Source organism: Corythoichthys intestinalis, chromosome 18 (genome assembly GCF_030265065.1).
Source record: "Corythoichthys intestinalis isolate RoL2023-P3 chromosome 18, ASM3026506v1, whole genome shotgun sequence".
NCBI classification, from domain to species: Eukaryota; Metazoa; Chordata; class Actinopteri; order Syngnathiformes; family Syngnathidae; genus Corythoichthys; species Corythoichthys intestinalis.
The window spans coordinates 10,784,020-10,807,139 of record NC_080412.1 but is presented as its reverse complement, the minus strand read 5'-3'; the positions used below and the strand labels follow the sequence as shown (position 1 = coordinate 10,807,139).

Below are 23,120 nucleotides of genomic sequence, written 5' to 3'. Positions count from 1 at the left end.
AGAATCATTAGTGCTAAAGTTGGTTGTACAATGCTCCTTTCAAACAGACAGATAATTTAACTGTTTGGCACCACAATGCCACAAGATGGCAGTACAGCAATATTTGTATCACTTTGGCAGAACCAAAAATATAAAATTAGGTGACCCCTAAAAGAGAGCGACAGAGGCTTTTACCTGGACCACAGCGGTGGCATTGGGTGGAGTGAAGACAGGCGGGTTGTCGTTGACGTCGGCAACGTCCACGTTGATGGCGACGGCCGACGACATGGCGGGGGAACCGCTGTCGAAAGCCTGCACCGACAGAGCGTAGCGCGACACCTGTACAGGGCGGGAGGGAGCACATCTTTATGCATGAGGCAACGTGGCCGACACGCTTCGTTACGGCCGCATAATGCGGGAGCACGCTGACCTTGTGCTGACTCAGAAAATGACTATTGATTTTCTCTTGAGTTATTTTGCACTTACATGTGCGTCCTTAAGATGGGTCTACACCAGTGGTCTCAAACCGGTCCTCAAAGGGCCGCAGGGGGTACTGGATTTCATTCCAACCAAACGAGACAAATACCTTTTCACCAATCTGGTTTCTTACAAGTGTAATCAGTTGATTGCAATCAGGTGCTGCTTATGTTAGTAGAAACCTCATTGGTTGAACTGTTTGTGCTGGATCTGTTGGAACAAAAACCAGGACCCACTGCGGCCCTTTGTGGAGTCGGTTTGAGACCGCTGGTCTACACATACTGTAACAGCAATCTAGCCAAATCTAAACAGTTTCCTCAACGCAAGCGCAAGCACAATTGTAGACTTTTTTATGACTTATTTTTTAATCCCTACAGGGCACTCATTGGTTGACATTGGCTCTTAAAAATTCAGAATCATTCACAGTAGGTCTGCACAATATATCTTTTGAAAATCGCCATCGCAATGTGTGCATGCGCAATAGTCCCATCGCAGGACGCACGATATTTTTTTTTTCCGGTAAACTTTTCTTTCTTTTTTTTCTTCATCAAAGCAGCAATTATGCAGAGACATGGCTCCCCTTAGCCTGGATTAAACGTTATCAGATGAATACTAGGGATGTCCCGATTGCATATTTTTGCACCTGAGTCCGAGTCAACTGATTTTGAGAATCTGCCGATACAGAGTCCTGATCCAATACCAAAAATAAGTGTTTGTGTGTTTGCTTTGACGCTCATGCATAATGAGAACAGCCTCTCAATTACACAATGAATGAGTTGCCACACCACACTTCAGACTGTGCACCAAGCTTAACGATGATTAACATTAGGGTTGTTCCGATCATGTTTTTTTGCTCCCGATCTGATCCCGATCGTTTTAGTTTGAGTATCTGCCGATCCCGATATTTCCCGATCCGATTGCTTTTTTTTGCCCCCGATTCAATTCCAATCATTCCCTAAAAAATTTTCCCGATCATATACATTTTGGCAATGCATTAAGAAAAAAATGAATAAAACTCGGACGAATATATACATTCAACATACAGTACATAAGTACTGTGTTTATTATGACAATAAATCCTCAAGATGGCATTTACATTATTAACATTCTTTTTGTGAGAGGGATCCATGGATAGAAAGACTTGTAATTCTTAAAGGATAAATGTGACTTTGTATATTGTGACTAAATATTGCCATCTAGTGTATTTGTTGAGCTTTCAGTAAATGAGACTGTATCCATGCCCAAATGAATGATGGGAAGTGCAACCATGACTGTACGTAGTGCTACCAATTGATATATCTTCTCTGCGTCGGGAAATAAAATAGGGTGTTAAGAAAATGATCAATTACCACCTTGCTTCCCACGTTATTTCTAATCATAGGGAGAGGGATTGTAAGGCTTTAGCCAATTAAAAAGAGGCTCCAAAGGCTGTCAAAATTCACTGTACTCATTTTACGCTGCCTTTTAGCTCTCTATATAGGTAAAATGGCAATGCATGAGTGGGTCGTGCAGCGCATGCATTGATTGCGTTAAATATTTTAACGTGATACATTTTTTAAAAATTAATTACCGCCATTATCGGGATAGACTTGATAACCCTTCCTTAAGCCTAAACTAAAGACTCTGGATGAGTGTAACATATTATGTCTGTAACGTTAAATACAATTAGAAAACTATTTAATAAAAAAAAAAAATATATATATATATATATATATTAAAAAAAGGCATGTCCGATATTTTTTTGCCGATTCCGATACCTTGAAAATGACGTGATCGCACCCGATCACATCTCTAATTAACATATTTGTGCCTTTGATCGTAGAGCTACAGAGGCATCGCTGGCCAGATCAACGCTACAAACCTGTGAATCAATATTAACTTTATGAATCAAACGCCATCTGCACTGGTGACCATGAAAATTAGTTTGGTCGCACTGCTTGACAGCCGATCCTTTTCACTCGATCTGATCCTGTGATAAATGGCGCAATTGGCCACGTTTCCGATCATGTGATCGTATCAGGACAACTCTAATGAATACAATGTGGTCATAGTGAGCAAATCAAAGTCTTCCCAAACAGAGCTATTCAAGTTATCTGGTGACAAATGTTATAGTTTTAATATCGCAATATATAACGCAATATATCGCAAACCCACAAAAAGTCGCAATGTCATTTTTTTTCAATATTAGCCCTTTTTTTCTAATATTAGCCCTAACGGCCAGTCCTCACGCTTAAAATGAATTCGACGTCTAAATGTTGAATATCTTTACCAGCTCCCGGTCCAGACGCTTATTGACCTTGAGGAGCCCTGTCACCGGGTCGATCCAGAACTGGTTGCTCCGGTCACCTTTCAGGATGGAATAGGTGATGCGTCCATTAACTTGACTGTCCAGGTCCTCTGCCAGCACCTTTAGAAAAACGTACATCTGATGAGGAATTGCATTTCTAGCAGCTTGCTACTAACAAACTGAAAACCTTACTCTGGTTATGGACTGGCCGACTGGCGCGTCTTCGCTGACCAGGACATTGTAGACGTCCTGGCTGAAGGCCGGGGCGTTGTCGTTGATGTCCATCAGCTGGACGGTGACCATGGTGGCGGCGCTGAGGGGCGGGCTCCCTCCGTCCCAAGCCTCAACCGTCAGGTAGTAGTCCTTGCACACCTCAAAGTCGAGATCATCAACCACAAAAATGGAGCCTAGAAGGCGGCAAGGAATACACTTGCTGCATTTGGGATTGACTGCTAATCTCATACTAGTCCTTCTCCAAAAATTTGCGTATTGTGATAAAGTTCATTATTTTCTGTAATGTACTGATAAACATTAGACTTTCATATATTTTAGATTCATTACACACAACTCAAGTAGTTCAAGCCTTTTATTGTTTTAATATTGATGATTTTGGCAAAAAAGTCCAGAAAAAACAAAAATCCCTATCTAAAAAAATTTGCATATTTCATCCGACCAATACAAAAAAGTGTTTTTTAATAAAAGTCAAACTTCAATTAATTATATCAGCTATGCACTCAATACTTGGTCCGGAATCCTTTTGCAGAAATGACTGCTTCAATGCGGCGTGGCATTGAGGCAATCAGCCTATGGCACTGCTGAGGTGTTATGGAGGCCCAGGATGCTTCCATAGCAGCCCTAAGCTCATCCACAGTGTTGGGTCTGGTGTCTCACAACTTCCTCTTCACAATATCCCACAGATTCTCTATGGGGTTCAGGTCAGGAGAGTTGGAAGGCCAATTGAGCACAGTAATGCATGGTCAATAAACCATTTACGAGTGGTTTTGGCACTGTGAGCAGGTGCCAGGTCTTGCTGAAAAATGAAATCTTCATCTCCATGAAGCTTTTCAGCAGATGGAAGCATGAGGTGCTCCAATATCTCCTGATAGCTAGCTGTATTGACCCTGCCCTTGATAAAACACAGTAGACCAACACCAGCAGCTGACATGGCACCCCAGACCATCACTCACTGTGGGTACTTGACACTGGACTTCAGGCATTTTGGCATTACCTTCTCCCCAGTCTTCCTCCAAACTCTGGCACCTTGATTTCTTATTGACATGCAAAATTAGTTTTAATCTGAAAAAAGTACTTTGGCCCACTGAGCAACAGTCCAGTGCTGTTTCTCTGTTGCCCAGGTCAGGCGCTTCTGCCGCTGTTTCAGGTTCAAAAGTGGCTTGAACTGGGGAACGCGGCACCTGTAGCCCATTTCCAGCACACATCTGTGCACGGTGGCTCTGGATGATTCTACTCCAGACTCGGTCCACTGTTTCTGCAGGTCCCCCAAGGTCTGGAATCGGCCCTTCTCCACAATCTTTCTCAGGGTGCGGTCATCTCCTCTGGTTGTGCAGCGTTTCCTGCCACACTTTTTCCTTCCCACAGACTTCCCACTGAGGTGCCTTGATACAGCACTCTGGGAACAGCCTATTCGCTCAGAAATTTCTTTCTGTGTCTTAGCCTCTTGCTTGAGGGTGTCAATGATGGCCTTCTGGACAGCAGTCAGGTGGGCAGTCTTGCCCATGATTGCAGTTTTGAGTAATGAACCAGGCTGGGAGTTTTTAAAAGCCTCAGGAATCTTTCGCAGGGGTTTTGAGTTAATTCGTTGATTCAGATGATTAGGTTAGTAGCTTCTTTAGAGTACCTTTTCATGATAAGCAAATTTTTTGAGATAGGGATTTTTGGTTTTTCTTAACTTTTTTGTCAAAATCATCAATATTAAAACAATAAAACCCTTGAACTACTTCAGTTGTGTGTAATGAATCTAAAATATATAAAAGTCTAATGTTTATCAGTACATTACAGAAAATAATAAGCTTTATCACAACATGTTAATTTTTTGAGAAGGACCAGTATCTAAAAATAATTATAATGAACATAAAACAGACTGGACAGCTCACCCAGGTTCCTGTCAATGGAGAATTTGGCCATCTCGTTGCCCGATCGAATCCGATAGGAGATCTCTGCATTGGGTCCAATATCAGCGCTGGTGGCCAGAACCCGCAGCACTTCAGTGCCCACCGCAACATCTTCAGGCACGGTGACCGTGTACTCCCGCCGCTGGAACACTGGCGCATTGTCGTTCACGTCCAGCACCAGCACGGTTAAATCCACCTGGTGGACACATGCCAGTTGGAAGCACTCGCAAAGCCACTCTTCACTCATTGGCTGCCATCGATGGCGCTAGACGTTCAATCAATTTGAAGTGGGAGGATTGGCAAATCCTCCCACTTCAAATGGATTGAACATCTACTAGTAATAGACATCACTCTCAAAATATGTTTATCATCATCAATGGCACTGAAAGAGTAAACAGATTTTCCACGACATTTTCGCCAGTGGGCGCGAAAGAGCCACTCGTCCCTCAGCTGTCACCTCTCGTCATCTTTTCGTCTCAGTGCTCGTGTGATAAGCATTGATCTTAATTAAAATCTACACGGCTTGTTATCACCATTCCTGGAGGCGCATCTTGAGGTGGCCTCCTTTCATTGGGAGGCACATACGTGAAAGAAGAACATCCTTTAATCCCATTACATATCTACCAGGCTTGTGTCTGAGATTATTATTCATTTATTTCACAATTTGAAACCGTTTCTAGGTGTTAAAAACAGGAAAATTTGGTGTCTTGCTAAATTAGTTGATTTTAAACAGGCTTGTGTCAACCCAATTTTCTATAAAATGTTCTTTCAATTAGTGTTGCACCGATATTTATGCAGATTGGGTGAACGGGGTTCAGCCTGGTCAGTGCTTTACTTCTTACGAATATGAACCTAATTAACTGATAGGCTAAATGATCAATGCAAAATAAACCTGTATTGACTTATGCTAACTTTCATATGCATTAGTTCAGGTGATACACTGTTCGATTTAAGCCTTTGTTTTAAAAAACTACTAAAGAAACATTTTGAAAACTTCCAGAATAAATCATTTTATAAGCAAATTGCAATATTTGAATATAACTTCAATTATATTAACATACACAATAAATACAAAGTTGTTTATAATCTACTAAATATCCAGGAATCCAAAAAATAAACATATGTCGAGAAGAATAAAATAAATCCAATAAAACTGAAAAACTTCTTAGTCAGGCAAGGGCGTAGGTTTGCACTAGGGGTGTGACAAAATATCGAAATAGTGATATATCGTGATACTTTGTATCCCAAAAGATTATCCATATGCTCCTGCCAAGAATCGAGATATCATTTTAAAAAGGTGTCAATGTCTAAAAAAATAAAAATGAAGCAACAAGTTGTTACCAAAATCTTCCACCATTGTAGTGTCTCAGTTAACTTTAAGGCTGCATTGACGGTGCTCGACTCCTCATCCATTTAGACTGGGAATGTTCAGTCATTCGAAACAGAGCATTTACAGTCATTCTGTCAAATTTTCAGGGCATTTACAGGCCACTTGCTGTTCATTTTATGGCATTTACAGGTCATTTTCTGTTGAGTTTGAGTCACTGCCTATTCATTTGGGTGATTCCCAGGTTTCTTCCTGTTCTTTAACTCAAAATAAAGTGGAAGAGACCCATAAAATACCCCAAAATCAACAGGAAGTAACTGAAAGTCAACAGGTAAATAACCTTAAATGGCCCAAAATTACCTCATTGCCTGCCATTGGCTGCCACTACCGGCCATAGACGTTCAATCCGTTTGAGGTGGGAGTTCATTCGCTGGCACCCTCCCAGTTTAAACGGATTGGACGTCTACTAATGATAAACTAATTCCAATTCACAGCAGAAGCTTCTTTTTCTGTTTATTAATTGTTTGTAGAATATCCTAGAATGATTTCCTGACCAATGTATCGATAATCGTTGTATCGCCATATCGCCAGATCATCGTTATCGCTATCGTTAGCTTTGTATCGCAAATCTTATTGTATCGCGAGGTAGCAAGAGGTTTCCACTCCTAGTTTGCATAGGGTCGGTAGCGACATAACACTAGCAACTTTTCAGGATGCTGAAACTGTCCCCTCCAACTTTTAAGCAACATTATTTGCATTAAATAATGAGTTAAGTTATATAGGAAATGTAGCTTGTCTTCCCATGTTGTAAGGGTAAAATTGACCTTACCATTATTAAGTGAATTATTTTCATCATGTTCAGACTTACATTTACCCCTTCTCACTTGCTGAATGTGCCAGTCCATTTTTTTGCCCTCAAACGTACGTTTGATTGGCTGATGACTTGCATTTATTTCAAATATAGTTTTTTTTTTTAAACAAAAGTTTAAAACATGTTACAGTTCTGTACTGTTTACATAACTTCCTCTTCCATTTTTTCCAGGAGTATAAAACATATATTTTTGTTTCTTTTGGCAATGCCATAGTATTTCTGGATTATTTCGTTACATTTTAGCCCAGTGAAAAAAAATTAAAAACCTGATTTTTTCACTCAATTCCAACCCTCTGAAAAATGGCCCGATTTCTGATCACGTGATTGGAACTGGGAAATCCATATTAAAAATATTTTTATTTGAAGCATATCCAGACATTTTTTTCCACACATTTTTTTCCTCACAATTGAGGCAAAAAGGTTTCATTTTTTTTGTTGAGTTTGGCTGTGCTTGTGGACATAAGCAACCTGAAGGAAGGCTCCATTTTTATTTATTTTTGTTATAATATGACTAAGAAGTTTTTCCATTTATATTTAATTTATTCATTTAGACAATGTTGAGTGGTCTTAAGACAAATGTTTATTTTTTGCATTTAGAGATTATTAATGAGTTTGTATTTATTGTAGGGCTGTCATACGATTAAAATTTTTAATCAAGTTAATCACTGCTTAAAAATGAATTAATAGTAATTAATGGCAATTCAAACCATCTCTAAAATATGCCATATTTTTCTGTAAATTGTTGGAATGGAAAGATAAGACACAAGATAGACATAAACATTCAACATACTGTACATAAGTACTGTATTTGTTTATTATAACAATAAAACCACAAGATGGCATTAACATTATTAACGTTCTTTCTGTTAAAGTGATCCACGGATAGAAAGACTTGTAGTTCTTAAAAGATAAATTTGAGTACAAGTTATAGTAATATTATATTAAAACCCCTCTTAATGTTTTCGTTTTAATAAAATTGATAAAAAATTTCCAAAAATAAACTAATAGCTCGCCACTGTTGACGTCGCCGAGCGGTGACGTCATATCGGGCTCCCTGCCGTTCTTCCACAGTGTCTTTAACTACGTAAGGTGAAATACACCACAAGGTGTCAATGGCGAGTTTTAAATTAATTAGAGATCTAGCCAAGGCAAAGTCTGAGTAAGCTTTATGTTTATTTTGCATAGCTATTTTGATTGGGAATGCCAGTTCTCTTTGCACTGAGCACTTTTCTTTTTGTGAACAATATTTTTTTGAGAGATAGGAATATAATTTTTGTTGTGCTTTGACTAAATGATACTGTAGCGACTTAAATGTTCTGCCCAAATGCATGATAGGAAGTTGGGCAACCATGAGTGTCACTGGTGGCTGCAAATGGTATACAGTATGTTCTGTGTTGTGTTCAATTAGACATGTTAAGAAAGAGAATGTCTCCGGCTCCGCCAAAAATGCACGATGGGAAGTTGGGCAACCATGACTGTCAGTGGTTGCTGCAAATGGTATACAGTGTGTTCTGCGTTGTGTTCAATTAGGCGTGTTAAGAATAGACCCCACTCACCAACGTCACACAATGACGTGTCGCTGTATCCGGCCACCATATTGTCCGTCATTGTTTATCTGTATTCTCAATGGTTTCAATTTGTTATGCAATTTATAGTGCAATTCATGGAAGCCCCGGTGCTTTCAGACGCTGTAAACTCATTGGATGCGTTGCATAAAAGGCGTTACGTGGAAAAGCTTCAGTCGATCCATTCACCTGATCCATATTTGATGCCTAAATCGATATTTTTCGACCCGCTGTCTTCGCCGTCTCTGCCTGACATCTGCTACCCTGATATCTACAACTATCTTGTCCACAGAAACTCAGCCTATTCTCACGAAACTTTGAAAAACTTTAAGAGCAGCACTCTAAGCAACATTACCCCGTGTGACCCTTTACTTTCAATTTTCTAAAATGGCGACAATCAATCAAAAAAAAAAAGTTGACTGCGATGGCCGACGCTTCAAGGATAGGCGGATATTGGACTATTTCTTCAATACAATACGCAACAACTGTGTCTGCGTCATTTGCAAAGAGAAAGTCGCTGTTTTCAAAGAGTTCGATGTGACGCGATATTACCAAACAAGACACGCTGACACGTACGACAACATTACAAGGAAGATACGCAGCGAGAAATTATAGCAACTTGAAGCTAGTTTAATTTCACAGCAGCAGTATTTCGCAAGAGCCCGAGTGTCGAAAGAGAACGCCACAAAGGCGAGATTGTTGAAATTATAAATTTAAAAAAATAATAATAAACAAATGTGACACACAGAAGGGATTGCTAAAATTGTTTAAATATATTGTTCTACGTAAATCAGCCAAGGTAGCCCCCCACATTTTTACCACACCAAATCTGGCCCCCTTTGCAAAACGTTTGGACACCCCTGTTTAACTGATGATCCATAGACGAGGCCAGCTTCTTTCACTTGGTACCAGCTAAATATTATTCCAAAAGATAACTATGGCGGAAAAAATAAACATCTTGAATTTGAAACTGTATGTTGTCGGCGATTAGCCTCGCAATGATTTTAATTGTGGTTGTCAGCCCAAAACCCTCTAAATATATATTAAATGCATCTTACCAGGTATAAAATGACTACTACATAGTCTGTGGTGATCGTTTGGTGCCCAGTTTTCTCGTCGAATTGCAGCAGTCCATCTCGCTCTCCTCTCTGGGTCTCTCGGAATACGGAAGAACTTCAAGTCTCTCCGTCTATCTTCTCTGTTACTGCAACCAACCGCCACACACGCCTTCACCATTTTGATTATTAATGTTAACGAGCAGAAAAACACGCCATAATAGGAGGAATTTACGTAGCGGTAATGCGTAAACACGACGAGCTGACGGACAATATGGCGCGGAGGCGTGGTTGTGACGTCATGTGAGTGGGGTCTATAAGACCATCTCCTGCGCTGCCCAAATGCATGATGGGAAGTTGGGTAAACATGACTGTCAGTAGAGGCTGCAAATGGTATACAATATTTTCTGCGTTGTGTTCAATTAAGCGTGTTAAGAAAAAGATTGTCTCTTGCTCCGCACGAATGGATGATGGGAAGTTGGGCAACCATGACCGTTTCTAGTGGCTGCCAAACGTTAAGCCAATAAAAGGCGCGGTCCAATGACCACCTGTGTCAACTCGCATTTCTATGCCTTTCCGCTCTCAATGTGCTAAAATGGCATCATTGTAAACTGTTTGAGGCAACGCATAAACGGGTCGTTCCATGCATGCGTTAATTCCGTCAATTTTTTTAACGTGATTAATTTCAAAAATAAATAACCGGCCGTTAACACGATAAATTCGACAGCCCTAATTTATTGTGGATGTTAATATAATTTTAGTTATGTTCAAATATTGCAATTTAAAAATTTGCTAAGACAAGCCAGACATATATTCTGGAAGTTTTCAAAATGTTTCTCTAGTAGTTGTTGAAAACAAAGACTTGACTCGAACAGTGTTTCACTTGAACGAATACACATGAAAGTTAGTATAAGTCAGTACAGATTTATTTTTCATTGATCATTTAGCTTATCAATTAATTAGGTTGATATTCGTGAGAAATGTAGACCTGACCCCCGTTCAACAATCTGTTTGGCCTATTAATGTCCCCAGCAAGAAGTTTACATGCAAGTTATGCAGTTATATCATCCCTACCAATGTTGAGACCAAACCTACGCCCTTGTAGTGAGGGTATAACAAAAAATAAAATAAAATAAAATAAAAATGGAGCCTTCCTTCAGGTATAACAATACTGCTTTTTTTCCCACAAGCACAGCCAAACTAAAAAAAAAAAAGAAAACTTTTTACCTCGATTATGATGAATGTGTGATTATCTGGAAAAAACGTCTATGTATAGGCTGCAAATAAAAATATTTTGTAATGAAATAATGTAGAAAATAAATTAATTAATTTTAAACAAATGCAGGTCAATCACACTTGCGTTTAAGGGGGAAAAATGGACCGGCACATTCAGCAAGTGAAAAGAGGTGAATCTAAGTCTGAACGTCAGGAAAATAATTCACTTAATAATGGGAAGACATTCTCAATGACCATATATAATGCAAATAAGGTTGCTTAAAAGTTGGTGGGGACAATTTGAGCATCCTGAGAAGTTCATTCATGTCTGATTTTGGGCCAAAAAAGGAAAGGTCAAAGATAAGCAGCCAACTTAGCACAATGTCACTTACAGCTACAAATCAAGTCAGAAACCTCGGCGTAATTATTGACTCAGACCTAAAATTTGATAGCCATCTAAAGTCCGTCACTAAATCCGCTTATTACCACCTAAAAAATATAACCAGAATTAAGGGGCTTCTGACACAACAAGACATGGAAAAACTTATGCATGCATTCATTTTCAGCAGATTGGACTATTGCAATGGTATATTTACAGGTCTTGATAAAAAAATCAGTCAGGAAGCTGCAGCTAGTACAGAATGCTGCAGCCAGAGTCCTCACAAATACAAGGAAGCTGGACCACATTACACCGGTTTTGAAATCGCTACACTGGCTTCCAGTGAGTCAAAGGATAGACTATAAAATACTACTGCTCGTCTACAAAACACTTAATGGCCTTGGACCAAAATACATGCTTGACTTGTTAGATTCCTATGAGACATCTAGACCCCTAAGGTCGTCTGGAAACGATCTTCTGCATGTTCCAAGAACAAGAAACAAGCAGGGTGAGGCAGCATTTAGTTACTAATCTCCTCACCTCTGGAACAAGTTACCCGAACCTCTGAAGTATGCTCAAACTGTTAGCTCTTTTAAATCAGGGCTAAAAACGCTTTTGTTTAGCACTGCATATCCACAACTATCTATATATTTCAATCTACCTGCTTTCTATTCCTCTTGTGCTTATCTCCATTGCTGATTTCAATTATTATTAGGAGTAGTAGTTTTGTTTTATTTTTTATTTTTGTTTTATTTGTATTTATTTATTTTTATTCTGTGATTAAGTGCGATCTTTTGTCTTGGTTTTTACGTTGTATTGATTTAAATGTGATTTTTATGATCTTTATGTGATGTAAAGCACTTTGAATTGCCTCGTGTTGAATTGTGCTATATAAATAAATTTGCCTTGCCTTGCCTTGCCTTGCCTGATGAAACTGTTACAGTGATCTTTGCGTGCGCCAATTGTTATAAGAAAAGCATTTTGAGTCGCTACTCACACCAGCTGTGATAACATAATCACTTTTGCCACACACATAGCCACAACAAAATGTTCCCACAGCAAATAGATTCTAGAATGTCAGGGACATGACAAAGCCATAACCTTGTACGCCTTGAAATTCAGACCACTAATCTTGTGCAAGAGACTGCTGTGTCAATCGAGCTGCTTGACTGGACGCTGAGTTATCGTAAACCCAGATTGTTGATTGTGTTATTGTATAGTTTATGGCCATGTGATGTATGTAACTGTACCACGTCTGATTGTGCGTCTTTAGCTGTATGGGGGGACGGGAAACTGATAAGCATATGCTTCCTCCCGTCTGCCTTTGTCTTCTTCTTTGGTTCCTTCCTTCGGGCAAATCATATCACATTTTGTAATTGTCAATGGTATCGATGATGATGACAATAAATATTTTATTATCATTATTATCATTATTATTAAGTTGCTAGTGTTATGTCCCTACCGTCCCTATGCCATAAACTCCACCATGAGTTGACAGGACAGCTCCCACAGACATTGCGTCACGTCTTCCCGTAGGGTGCCGACCCAGGTTGAGTTGGCTTTCACTGTGATAAACTCAAACACACACTGCATTCTAATGCCGGATTTAGGTGGAAATAGGATGAATGTTTTACTGCATACAAGCAGGCAGGAGTGTCTCAAGAGTGATTTGGTCGAGGATTCAAGATAAAAAATATATTAAATAGCACCAGGCATGCACTTTGAAATATTGTGAAAAAAATCAATGGATAAATTTTGTTTAACTTTGGCTTGAAATATTTACCGGGTATGTAAAATGAACGATAAATGCCCGTTTTTTTGCTTTGAACCAAGAATCTAGACGGCTTTACGTTTATATATATATACATATATAAATATATATATATATGTATATAGATATTCCGTGATTTAAGCATTTATTTACAAGAATTTTTAATTTAGAAAGCTCTTTGTTTCGTGACGGCCGCCATACTGGATTACACAATACCGTTAGTTTTGCTTGAAATATTTACGTAAAACGAACGATGACTGCCCGCTTTTTGCTTTTAACCAAGAATTTAGACTGTTTTACGTTCTTATCTATATAAATTCCGCGATTTAAGCATTAATTTACAAGAATTTTCAACTCAAAAATGTCTTTGTTTTGTGACGGCCGCCATGCTGGATTTTGTGTCGCGACACAATAGCGGAATTCAACCTAAATCAGTTGTGATTGTATGAAGAAAAATGGAAATTTTGCGCTTTTTTTTTTTTAGTAAAATTAAAATTATTCTGCATGTTTTCCTCAAGTATTAACTTTCAGATTTGAAAATGTAGTGATTTATTAGCTGTTGAAAACTTGCACTACGGGTAAATTAAAAAAAAATTACGTTGCTATTTTGGGCAAAAACGTATATGGTAAATATTGGTATCGATCCTGAAAACATAGGTGACTATCTCGCCATTAGGTGATTTTTGTGCATCTTGCGTAAAATGTGAGAATTTTATAGCCATTTTTAGTTTTGTTATACTTGTATAAAAAATAATTAATCGGGATTTTATCAGGGAACGACTTTGAATTTTTTGATGTCGTTGCTCATGGAGAGTCATACTGTATATGGGTAAGGGAGGTGCCTGTTTTGGTTTGATGTTGCTAGCAGCTTTGGTTTTGAAAAAACTTGAATGTTAAGTTTTTGAAAATAGTCCCCCTACGGATCGGCCCCGAGCCCCGTGTCCCATCAACTGATTGTGAAGTCTATGCCTATGAAAACCTACGCCCTTGCGGTGCAATGTGACTTACCAATTACAATTTTTTTAGTTTTGATTCCAACTGTCTCATTCACTTAATAATTTTGGGTCACCAACCTGTGAGGAGAGCGCCCCCTGCATGCCGGCTTGGTCTGTGGCCCGAACGCGGAGCCGATACGAGTCTTGGCTCTCTCGGTCCAGGGGTCTCTCCAGAACCACCACCCCAGATACAGGGTCGATAGAAAAAACGCCGTTAGCTGAGTCCATCAGGGAGTAGACGATTGTTCGGTTGATGCCTTGGTCCGAGTCGGTGGCCCGCAGCCGTGTCAGTAGCGTGTTGGGCGCTGCGTTCTCGTACACACTGGCAACGTAGCGAGAGGACGCGAAGGCCGGCGCATTGTCATTGACGTCCAGGAGCTTCAGCGACACCTCGCAGCGGCAGAAGAGCCCGCCGCCGTCCGTGGCCTGGGCAATCAGCTTGTAAGCGGGACGGCTCTCGCGATCTAACGGCGCCACTGTGCGTAGCTCGCCTTTAGAGCAGAAGATAAACATAAAAAACAAATGGGTGAAGAACTTCGACCCAAATTAAGTGTTTTGAGGTACCTGTGTTGGCGTCCATGTAGAAGTCCTCCACTCCGATGCCAAATAGTGAGTACTGGATCTCGGCACTGGAACCCGAGTCAATGTCGGAAGCGCCCACCGTCAGCACGCCCTTGTTGGCTGCCATGTCCTCGGGGAACGAGGCGCTGTACACCGCCTGGCACGCATACAAGTGCACCCATTATCGATCAAATCCAAAAATAGCGACGTCACGTCAACTTTTTATGGATTGTAAACTTTATTACTTTAGTTTAGAAACTTTTTAAAAAGGTTAAGATTGTAAGTGAGGAGAAGAAACATCAGATGTGAGAGCAGCAAAACATCCCTTGACTGTAATGAAGCATATTGTTTACACAAATAAATGTCTTTTGGAGCACAAATTGCCCCAGAGGAAGCGTTGCATTTTGGAGGGAAAATTCATGGAGGTGAGGACTGATTAAATAACAAATGAATGGCAAACGAGAATGCTGCTCAGTGGAGCGTTTAAGCCAAGGTCTTTCTACCCTAGTTTGGACAAAGTTAAATGAAATATTGTATTATAACTAGAAAATGGAATATCCAGGGGAAAAAATTGCGTCAGGACACTTTGCTCTCCCATGGGCTAATTCCTGCCAACTTTGTCCTTGTTAATTTTCCGGAACTTACAGTCACTAATTGTAGATTTCGGCAGCATTCTTAGGACACTTCTTGTACATTTTGGATCATTTCATGTTAATATTATGGCATTTTTGGGTCATTTCTTGTTCTTCTGTTGATCTTAGGGTATTTCTGCATCACGTACTGTTGATTTCGGGTCATTCTCTGAATATTTTGGGGAATTGTCTGCTCACTTCTTATGAATTTTGGAAGTTTTTTGTTGGCAAGAATAATGAACACCAATGGGAAATTTTGGAGAGGTCTAAGTTGAAAATTAATAGGAGTGAATGGAAACGTTTTTGTGGAAGTAAATGAATGGGGCCTTTGACAATGTATGACAGATTTTTTTCAAATTTTGACAAAACTAGCTGATAACCAGAAGTGGGTAAAGTAGGCAAAAATTTTATTCAAGTAAGAGTAGCGTTACTTCACATTATAATTAATCAAGTAAAATAAAAAAATACGTAGTCATCCAAAAAAAACGTACTCAAGTACAACTAAAAAAATACTTGGTGAAAAGAATACTCAAGTAATGAGTAACATTGTGAGTAACTGCTTACGATTTTCTTTTAACAATTTTACCGATTTTCTCATCGCAATATTATCCATATAAACTGTTGTTATTGAACCTATTACAAAACTAAACCATCCCAACCAAATTAAACCAAAGAAATGCAAAAAGAAATCATTGGCGAGAGGAAAAAAATCTACAGCAATGAAGCATCATTTGTCCAAAGAGCACGAGTGCCCTCTAGTGGAGAGAACATATTTCCGATTATGACATTAAAAGGATCATATTTCTTCAGTTTTCCGTGGTCAATCGGTGACAAATAAAAACTGGGAAAGAGTTACAATCTGTGTTTTTGAATCATGTTGACTGCAGTGCTCTATGTCAAATACGTTTCAAATATATATATATATATATATATATATATATTTTTTTTTTTTACAGTGCTTTAAAGCCGCCACGTGACTAAACAGGTCGGTGTGATCATAAAACGGCAAGCTTGAGTCTGATTGGTATGATGGAGTTATATGATTATTGTTGCGACATCTCATTGGTGAAACTGGTAGAGTTGGCATTCCTGGCAAAAAAAAAGAAGTAAAATCTAATATGAAGAATAAAGACGAAAAATGTAACGACTACTGAAGCCTAAAGTAACAGAGTAAGAATATGTTTCTTCCTCACAAAATTACTCAAGTAAAAATTATGGCTTAGTAAAACTTTTAGATGTACATTTTTCTCAAAAAGTTACGCAAGTAAATGTAATGGAGTAAATGTAACGCGTTACTACCCACCTCTGCTGATAACGTTTGTGCACTTTGATTTTGTGAATTTGTTGATGTGTAAATTATGTGAATGGGGAAAAAACTGTACACATGACTAATTTTGAAAATGTTTTTGGCGCAGTCATGAAAGTTAGGGGGAAAATTGAAAGACTGAGTCGTGTGAATTTTTGGAACGCTTCGAAGTTGGAATGGTGTAAGTTGGTCAAACGGTGTGGGCCGTTACTCCGGTTTCTTCCCACATCCAGAAAAACATGGATGCTAAGTCGGTTGAACACTCTAAATTGTCCTTTCGTGTGAGTGTTAAAGAAATAGGCTCTAGCACACACGTGATCCTCATGAGGAAATACGGTACTAATATTAAATAAATGCATTTTAGGTGGAACTCCAACTTAGTAGAGATAATGATTGCTCTGTTGTGTTTTGAGCACCTGGTCGCAGACGGGGCTGTTGTCGTTGGCATCCATGACAGTGACCTCTACGGCGGCGCCGGCCACATATAGGCCGTCGCTGGCTGTGATGTTGAGCTGGTAACGGTCCTGACGCTCGCGGTCCAGTGGCCCGCTCACGTACACCTTCCACTCACCCTGTACCAGCGCCAGACCAAAAACACCGCCTGAATTCCCGCCTGACAAACAACAAAAAAGAACAACAAAGCAAAGTCTGGCATCTCGTAATTTTGACAAAACATTCAAGATGAATGCGAATCATCCTTTATATGGTTTTAACCAAGCCGTCGGCATTCGAAAAGCATCAGTCATGTTGCGGAGGAGACGACGCCTGTGCGACATTTGAGAATGTGGAGTGTGACCTTTATTACAATGCCTCCATTGGGCCAATGCGTGAGTGCTGAATGGCAGGAAAACAATGCTATTTTGTCTTGAATACAAAACACCAGGAGTGGAAAGTAATGAATTAAGATTTACTTTCGTTTCTGGAACTATTAGGCTAGGTTCAAACCGCAGATCTTCATGCACAACTCCGATTTTTCGTCATATCTGTTTTTTTGGCGTGCCCGTTCAGACTGTTACTAAGTATTACTCATGCACATTAACACGCACTCTGACACGCGCTGAGCAAACTGACCTGCATGCGTAGAAGCATCAAAACAAATGACTACACATTTTGGCTCTACGTCATTTTAGGGTGATCACATTTCCAAAAATAGGACACAAATAACAGACTTAAATAATCCCCGTTAGTCTTATATTCAAAGTTTATATGGATTGATAGAACACATGCTGGCATGATGCACACACATACGGGCAGTTTGCCCCGACTCTCGGCCATATAAGCAATATTGAAATATTGGGCAATCGGCATACAGAAAGAAAACCGAGAATTCTCTGGCTTATCCTCTTTTTTCATTTTATATTTTTTTCTGACTGTAGTAAAGCCCGCCTCCTGCCTGAAAGCAGAGTTCAAGCTAGACGCTAACGCTAATCTACAGCTCAGTCGCTGACGCCGTCCTCCCTGCCTCTCTCACTCATTGCTGACGTAATTGCTGCATGAATTCCGATTTGGGAGACTTGAGAGTTCAGACCGCGGCCAGATTTTGAAAAATGTGGCCCTGATCAGATTTTATGATCACATATGAAAGTGACCTAGATCGGATTTGAAATGGTTCACTTCTATGTGACTTGTCCTATTCAGACCATCAAGTTATTGCCTCCCTCGAGTTGGAAAAACACGAAAAAATCGGATATGTGCATTAAAACCTGCGGTCGGTTTTTTTTTGGAGTGACTTGTAATTTTTTTGTATTTTTCAAAATGACTTTACCTTTACTTGAGTACATTTTGTTGGAATTAATTTACTCAATTACATTTGAAAACACTTCTGTTACAAAGTAAAAGATAGGAAATGAAATGAGTAAAAAGGGGTAGGAAAAAAAAGATAATTTTCAGTATGGAGCGTCATTCTGATTGGCTCTGATAACTTTACCACCAGACAGCAACACATAGTAAAATGTCAAGGAAGGCGTTCTGAATCTTTGCCATATTGGATGGGTTTCCTCACTGATCGAATACATTGCAAAAGTCAAGGTACGTCACACAAAGTAGTGGAAACATAAAAGTTGATAAATAGCAAGTTGGTTTTACCAATGCTATGGAGATACATAACATTGCTAATTAGCATGGTTAACATACCATATTGGCCCGAATATAAGACGGCCCTGATTATAAGACGACACCCTCTTTTTCAAGACTCAAATTTCAAAAAAAAACTTTTTGAACACCAAATTAATTTTTATACAGAAAATAATTACAGTACATCTGAAACAAATGATTATAACAATATATTTGAGAGAAAAAGCATGTTATTTTGCCTCATTCAAATCTTAATATCTGAACATTTAAATATGTAAACTAAAGTGCAATCACATTTGTAAATGAATGGCTTCTGGTGTTTGAAATATAAATAAACCAATCTATTGTGATAAAACAACATTTCAATAACTACATTAACCATCAAAGTGAAGTCTAACTGTAACTGTAGTCTTGAAACAAATCTTAATAAGGAAAAACATTGCAATAAAATAATGCTAACTGGTTAAACTTGAGAGTAGCTGAGATCTGTCATGACAGAACATCGCTTCAATGATATCTGGCGCCATCTAGCGTCGTGAATGGGTATAATGTCTAGACCGCGAATACAAGACAACCCCCTCTTTTTCAGTCTTATTTCAATGCAAAAAACACCGTCTTATATTCGGGCCAATACGGTAATTAACATCGCATTGACAGCAGCACTCAATTTTTGCAAAAAAACCCCCCTGAAACCGCTACTATTGCGTTCATACTTCATACTATAAGTAATGTTATCACATCTGTTAGATCATTGGCTGCCAATGAAGGCACTAGCTGTCCAATCCGTTTGAAGTGGGAGGGTTGGCAGGGAAATATTGCTCATTCGCTGCCACCCTCCCAGATCCCAGTGGGTTGTACGTTTACTCATTTAAAGAGTTTATTTAGAGTTAATTTAGTTTTTAAGAGCCACATGATTGGACATCTATCGCCGTCAATGGCAGCCAATAAGTGCCTCTCACCGGTGATGTAGAAGCTGACCACGCGGTTCTGGTCAGTCCCGTCATCGTCCTGGGTTTTGAGTACGGCCACCACCTCACCGGGCGGGTCACTCTCCTTGACGGCGCCACGGTACAGCGCCCGCCGGAAGCGCGGCGGGTTGTCGTTGATGTCCGAAACAGTCACAGTGACAGCAGCGGCAGACCGCAGAGTTCTCGATTCGCCCAGGTCGGACGCCACCACGCGGAAGCTGTAGCTTGAGCGTGCCTCGTGGTCCATGGCACCAGCGGTGGTGATCCAGCCTGTCTTGCTGTCGATGGCGAACACGGGCGGTGACTCTTCCAGGCTGTATATGACCTTTTTTTACATTTTGATAATTGGTGTCTTTAGATACGAGCGAGCTCACGAACAATTGTTCCATGTCAGTGACCCACCTGACCGTTGGAGCCCCAGTCGGGGTCCTGCGCTCGCACTTGGACCACCCTGGTGCCGACTGGCATGCCCTCCATGACGGTGGCCACGTAGGTCTCCGTCTCGAACGTCGGCTCGTTGTCATTCACGTCCTGCACCTGCCGTCGTAGAGTTTTGTTTTAGAATGATTCAAATGGATTTGATCACTGTCACAGGCAGTGAATGAGTTAAATAGCGGCTTCAACATTATGAATCTATCGGCTTCTTGCCGTTGCCCAATAAAAAACCAAAAAACCGCGTCATCATCACCGACCTTGACTTCCACATCCACGCTAGTGATGGCCTCGATCAGGTCCCTGCGGGTGGCAGCGGCCACCTTGAAGCGGTAGACAGGGACGCGCTCGTAGTCGAGTGGCTCGACCAGGCGGACAATTCCCGTGTCGGCCTCCACCAAGAAGGTCCCGCCACGGTTGCTGTCTGACGTCTCCCCGGCCACAATCGAGAAGGCGGCGCTCTGGCCCGGGCCAGTGTAGACGGAGCCCAAAGCCGTGCCAGCCGGCGTGTCTTCGGGGACCGTGAAGGAGTACTGAGGCTGGCTAAAGGATGGAATGAAGGCGGCGGGAGGCAGCACGTGGACGAAGGCTGACACTAGCGAGTGTTTGGCTGGCGAGCCGCAGTCTGTGGCCTTGACAAAGAAGGACAGCACCGTTCCCTGAAGGTGTGCCACCGAGCTCTTGGTCATCATCCAGCCGCTGTCCGACTCCACCTGTGGAACGTGACAGGCGGCCGGTGGCTTTTTGTTAACAAAGGATGTCACTCCTGTGACTGCTTTAGTGTCTTTTGCTAAATTAAAACTCTTTAAATGAGTTATCACAAGTAGAAGTTCAATCTATCATTACTAGTGTATACACTAGTCGATCGTTCAACCTGACCTCAAGGACATCGACGAGAGACAAGCGAGCCTCGCTGTAGAGAGAATAGACGATCCTGCCGTTGGCGCCGGCATCGGGGTCGCTAGCCTGGATCTGTGTGACCAGAGAGCCTTTGCCCACGTCGGCCTTGATGCTCATGCGGTACTCCACCGCCCGGAAACGTGGGGCATTGTCGTTCTCGTCTGCCAGCACCACTCTAACCGTGCAGAAAGACGCCCGGCCTGCAAATGAATGTTTGGATTTATCTTGTTTATGTATAAGGTACCAAAGCTAGAGGGTGATGTTGACAATGGTACCTCCGCCATCCAGGGCCATGACGGTGAGCAGGATATCTTTGTTAAGAGGGTCCTCTCGATCTAGCCTCTGCGTGGTGGCAATAAGTCCATCTGCGTCCACAGCGAAGCGACTTTTTCCAAAGTCGTTGATGAAGGAGTAAGTTATCTGACCAAAGAGTCCCGAATCCTCGTCGGTAGCACGGACCTGCAACACCACCACACAGAGCGTCACACTGACAGGCCACATGGTAGGAAATGACTTCAAAAAATGAACATACCTGGATGACCTTTGAACCAGGTGGTGCATTCTCCGGAACCTCAGCCAGGTAAAACCTCTGACTGAACACTGGACTGTACAGGTTAGCTCCCAGCACATAAACCACCACCTGGGAAGCACAATCAAAATCACGACTAGTGTAATTTTCGGACTATGACCCTAACCCTAACCTGCTATTTTTTTCGCTCCGGTTTAAACCCTGCAGCTTAAAATAGGATTTTTACAAAGCGATGAGCTGTATGTCTCTAGTGTTGTCAAACCTATAAAAAGTATTGATACTAATATGTTGTATCCGGATATTATATTTGATTGCAAAAGCATTGATACTGTCATTTTTATACAAACCACAGGTCACCAGAAATTTCGTGTCATGGGGTGTATTTGATTTTGCCCTACTCCTGATACGACTAACAGGATATTTTTTGCATGTTCCTTGTTAAGGCATTGGTTGCCATTTAAGGATGTTCATTCACTGCCACCCTCCCACTTCAAATGGATTGGACTAATACTAGTCTTAACTCATTTAAAGCAACACTATAGCCCTTTTCACACATATATCCAGGGAAATTCCTGTGTAAGGTGAGGCGGCATTTACTCGCGTCATAGCTTTCACGCATGTAAAGATGTCCCGAGAATGACGCGGGTTGGACACTTTCACAGACTTGCCCCATGTTGCCCACTGGCGCTCTCTGTGTGGGGCGGAATCTTGGCGTGATATTATAACCTGGACATTACGTCATTTTTAGTCGGCATCGGCTGTCACAATGTTGGTCAAATCGTGTTTTGTTCCAGAGTGAGCGTTCCCGATGTCGTAACTGCAACCAATTCAAGCTTATCAAGACTGTATTCAAGCCCAGGCGATTCAAGAGAAGGGTGTCCAGATATTACTTGTTGGGTGCCATTGGACACCTCTGCCGCCCTTGTTCTGAAATCCCCTACGTTGTGCTAGTAGTTGAGTGTACTGTATTTGTTTTGTTGTCTTATGGGCTCTCTGCCTACCGCTTAGGTTAGTATTATTGATCCCCGTCGACTTACTGTCACGGACCCATTGTGTTATTCCCCCTTTTCCGCAATCATGTGTATTTTTGTTTGCAGGGCAGCGGTGGGGAGAGGCTCGCTCTCTCCCCGCGCCTCAGGCCCCGCCTAGTAGAAGCCTCGGGCCCGTGCCCTGGTGGTGCCGCCGCGGGTGCAGATCTTGGTGATGGTAGAAAATATGTATTTAATAAACCCTTCAACGCATCCCTCAGTTTTCTGCTTCGAAGTATCGTATTGGCCCGAATATAATTTTTTGCATTGAAATAAGACTGAAAAAGTGGGGGTCGTCTTATATTCGCGGTCCAGACATTATACCCATTCACGATGCTACATGGCACCAGATATCATTGAAGCAAATGCTGAACTTGAGGAGTAATGTTTTGTCATGACAGATCTCAGCTACTCTCAAGTTTAACCAGTTTGCATTATTTTATTGCAATGTTTTTCCTTTTTCAGATTTGTTTCAAGACTACAGTTACAGTTAGACCTCACTTTGATGGTTAATGCAGTTATTGCAATTTTGTTGTTTTATAACAATAGATTGGTTTATTTACATTTCAAAAACCAGAAGCCATTCATATACGAATGTGATTGCACTTTAGTTTACATATTTAAATGTTCAGATATTA

At 40.8% G+C, this 23,120-nt stretch overlaps 1 protein-coding gene across 2 annotated transcripts in view; it reads right to left on the bottom strand.

Moving 5' to 3' along the window:
* LOC130906486 (protocadherin Fat 3) overlaps positions 1 to 23,120 on the bottom strand; it is a 136,507-nt gene that overhangs the window by 30,393 nt on the left and 82,994 nt on the right. For both annotated transcript variants that reach the window (XM_057820875.1, XM_057820877.1), the window contains exons 25-37: positions 21,458 to 21,565; positions 21,201 to 21,384; positions 20,905 to 21,125; positions 20,286 to 20,738; positions 19,996 to 20,130; positions 19,585 to 19,918; positions 16,969 to 17,165; positions 14,618 to 14,771; positions 14,132 to 14,544; positions 4,858 to 5,071; positions 2,936 to 3,150; positions 2,726 to 2,863; positions 175 to 318 (exon numbers count right to left, since the gene is read on the bottom strand). In XM_057820875.1, the coding sequence (XP_057676858.1) occupies positions 175 to 318; positions 2,726 to 2,863; positions 2,936 to 3,150; positions 4,858 to 5,071; positions 14,132 to 14,544; positions 14,618 to 14,771; positions 16,969 to 17,165; positions 19,585 to 19,918; positions 19,996 to 20,130; positions 20,286 to 20,738; positions 20,905 to 21,125; positions 21,201 to 21,384; positions 21,458 to 21,565 (2,910 nt within the window). The remainder of the gene's footprint in view (positions 1 to 174; positions 319 to 2,725; positions 2,864 to 2,935; positions 3,151 to 4,857; positions 5,072 to 14,131; positions 14,545 to 14,617; positions 14,772 to 16,968; positions 17,166 to 19,584; positions 19,919 to 19,995; positions 20,131 to 20,285; positions 20,739 to 20,904; positions 21,126 to 21,200; positions 21,385 to 21,457; positions 21,566 to 23,120) is intronic.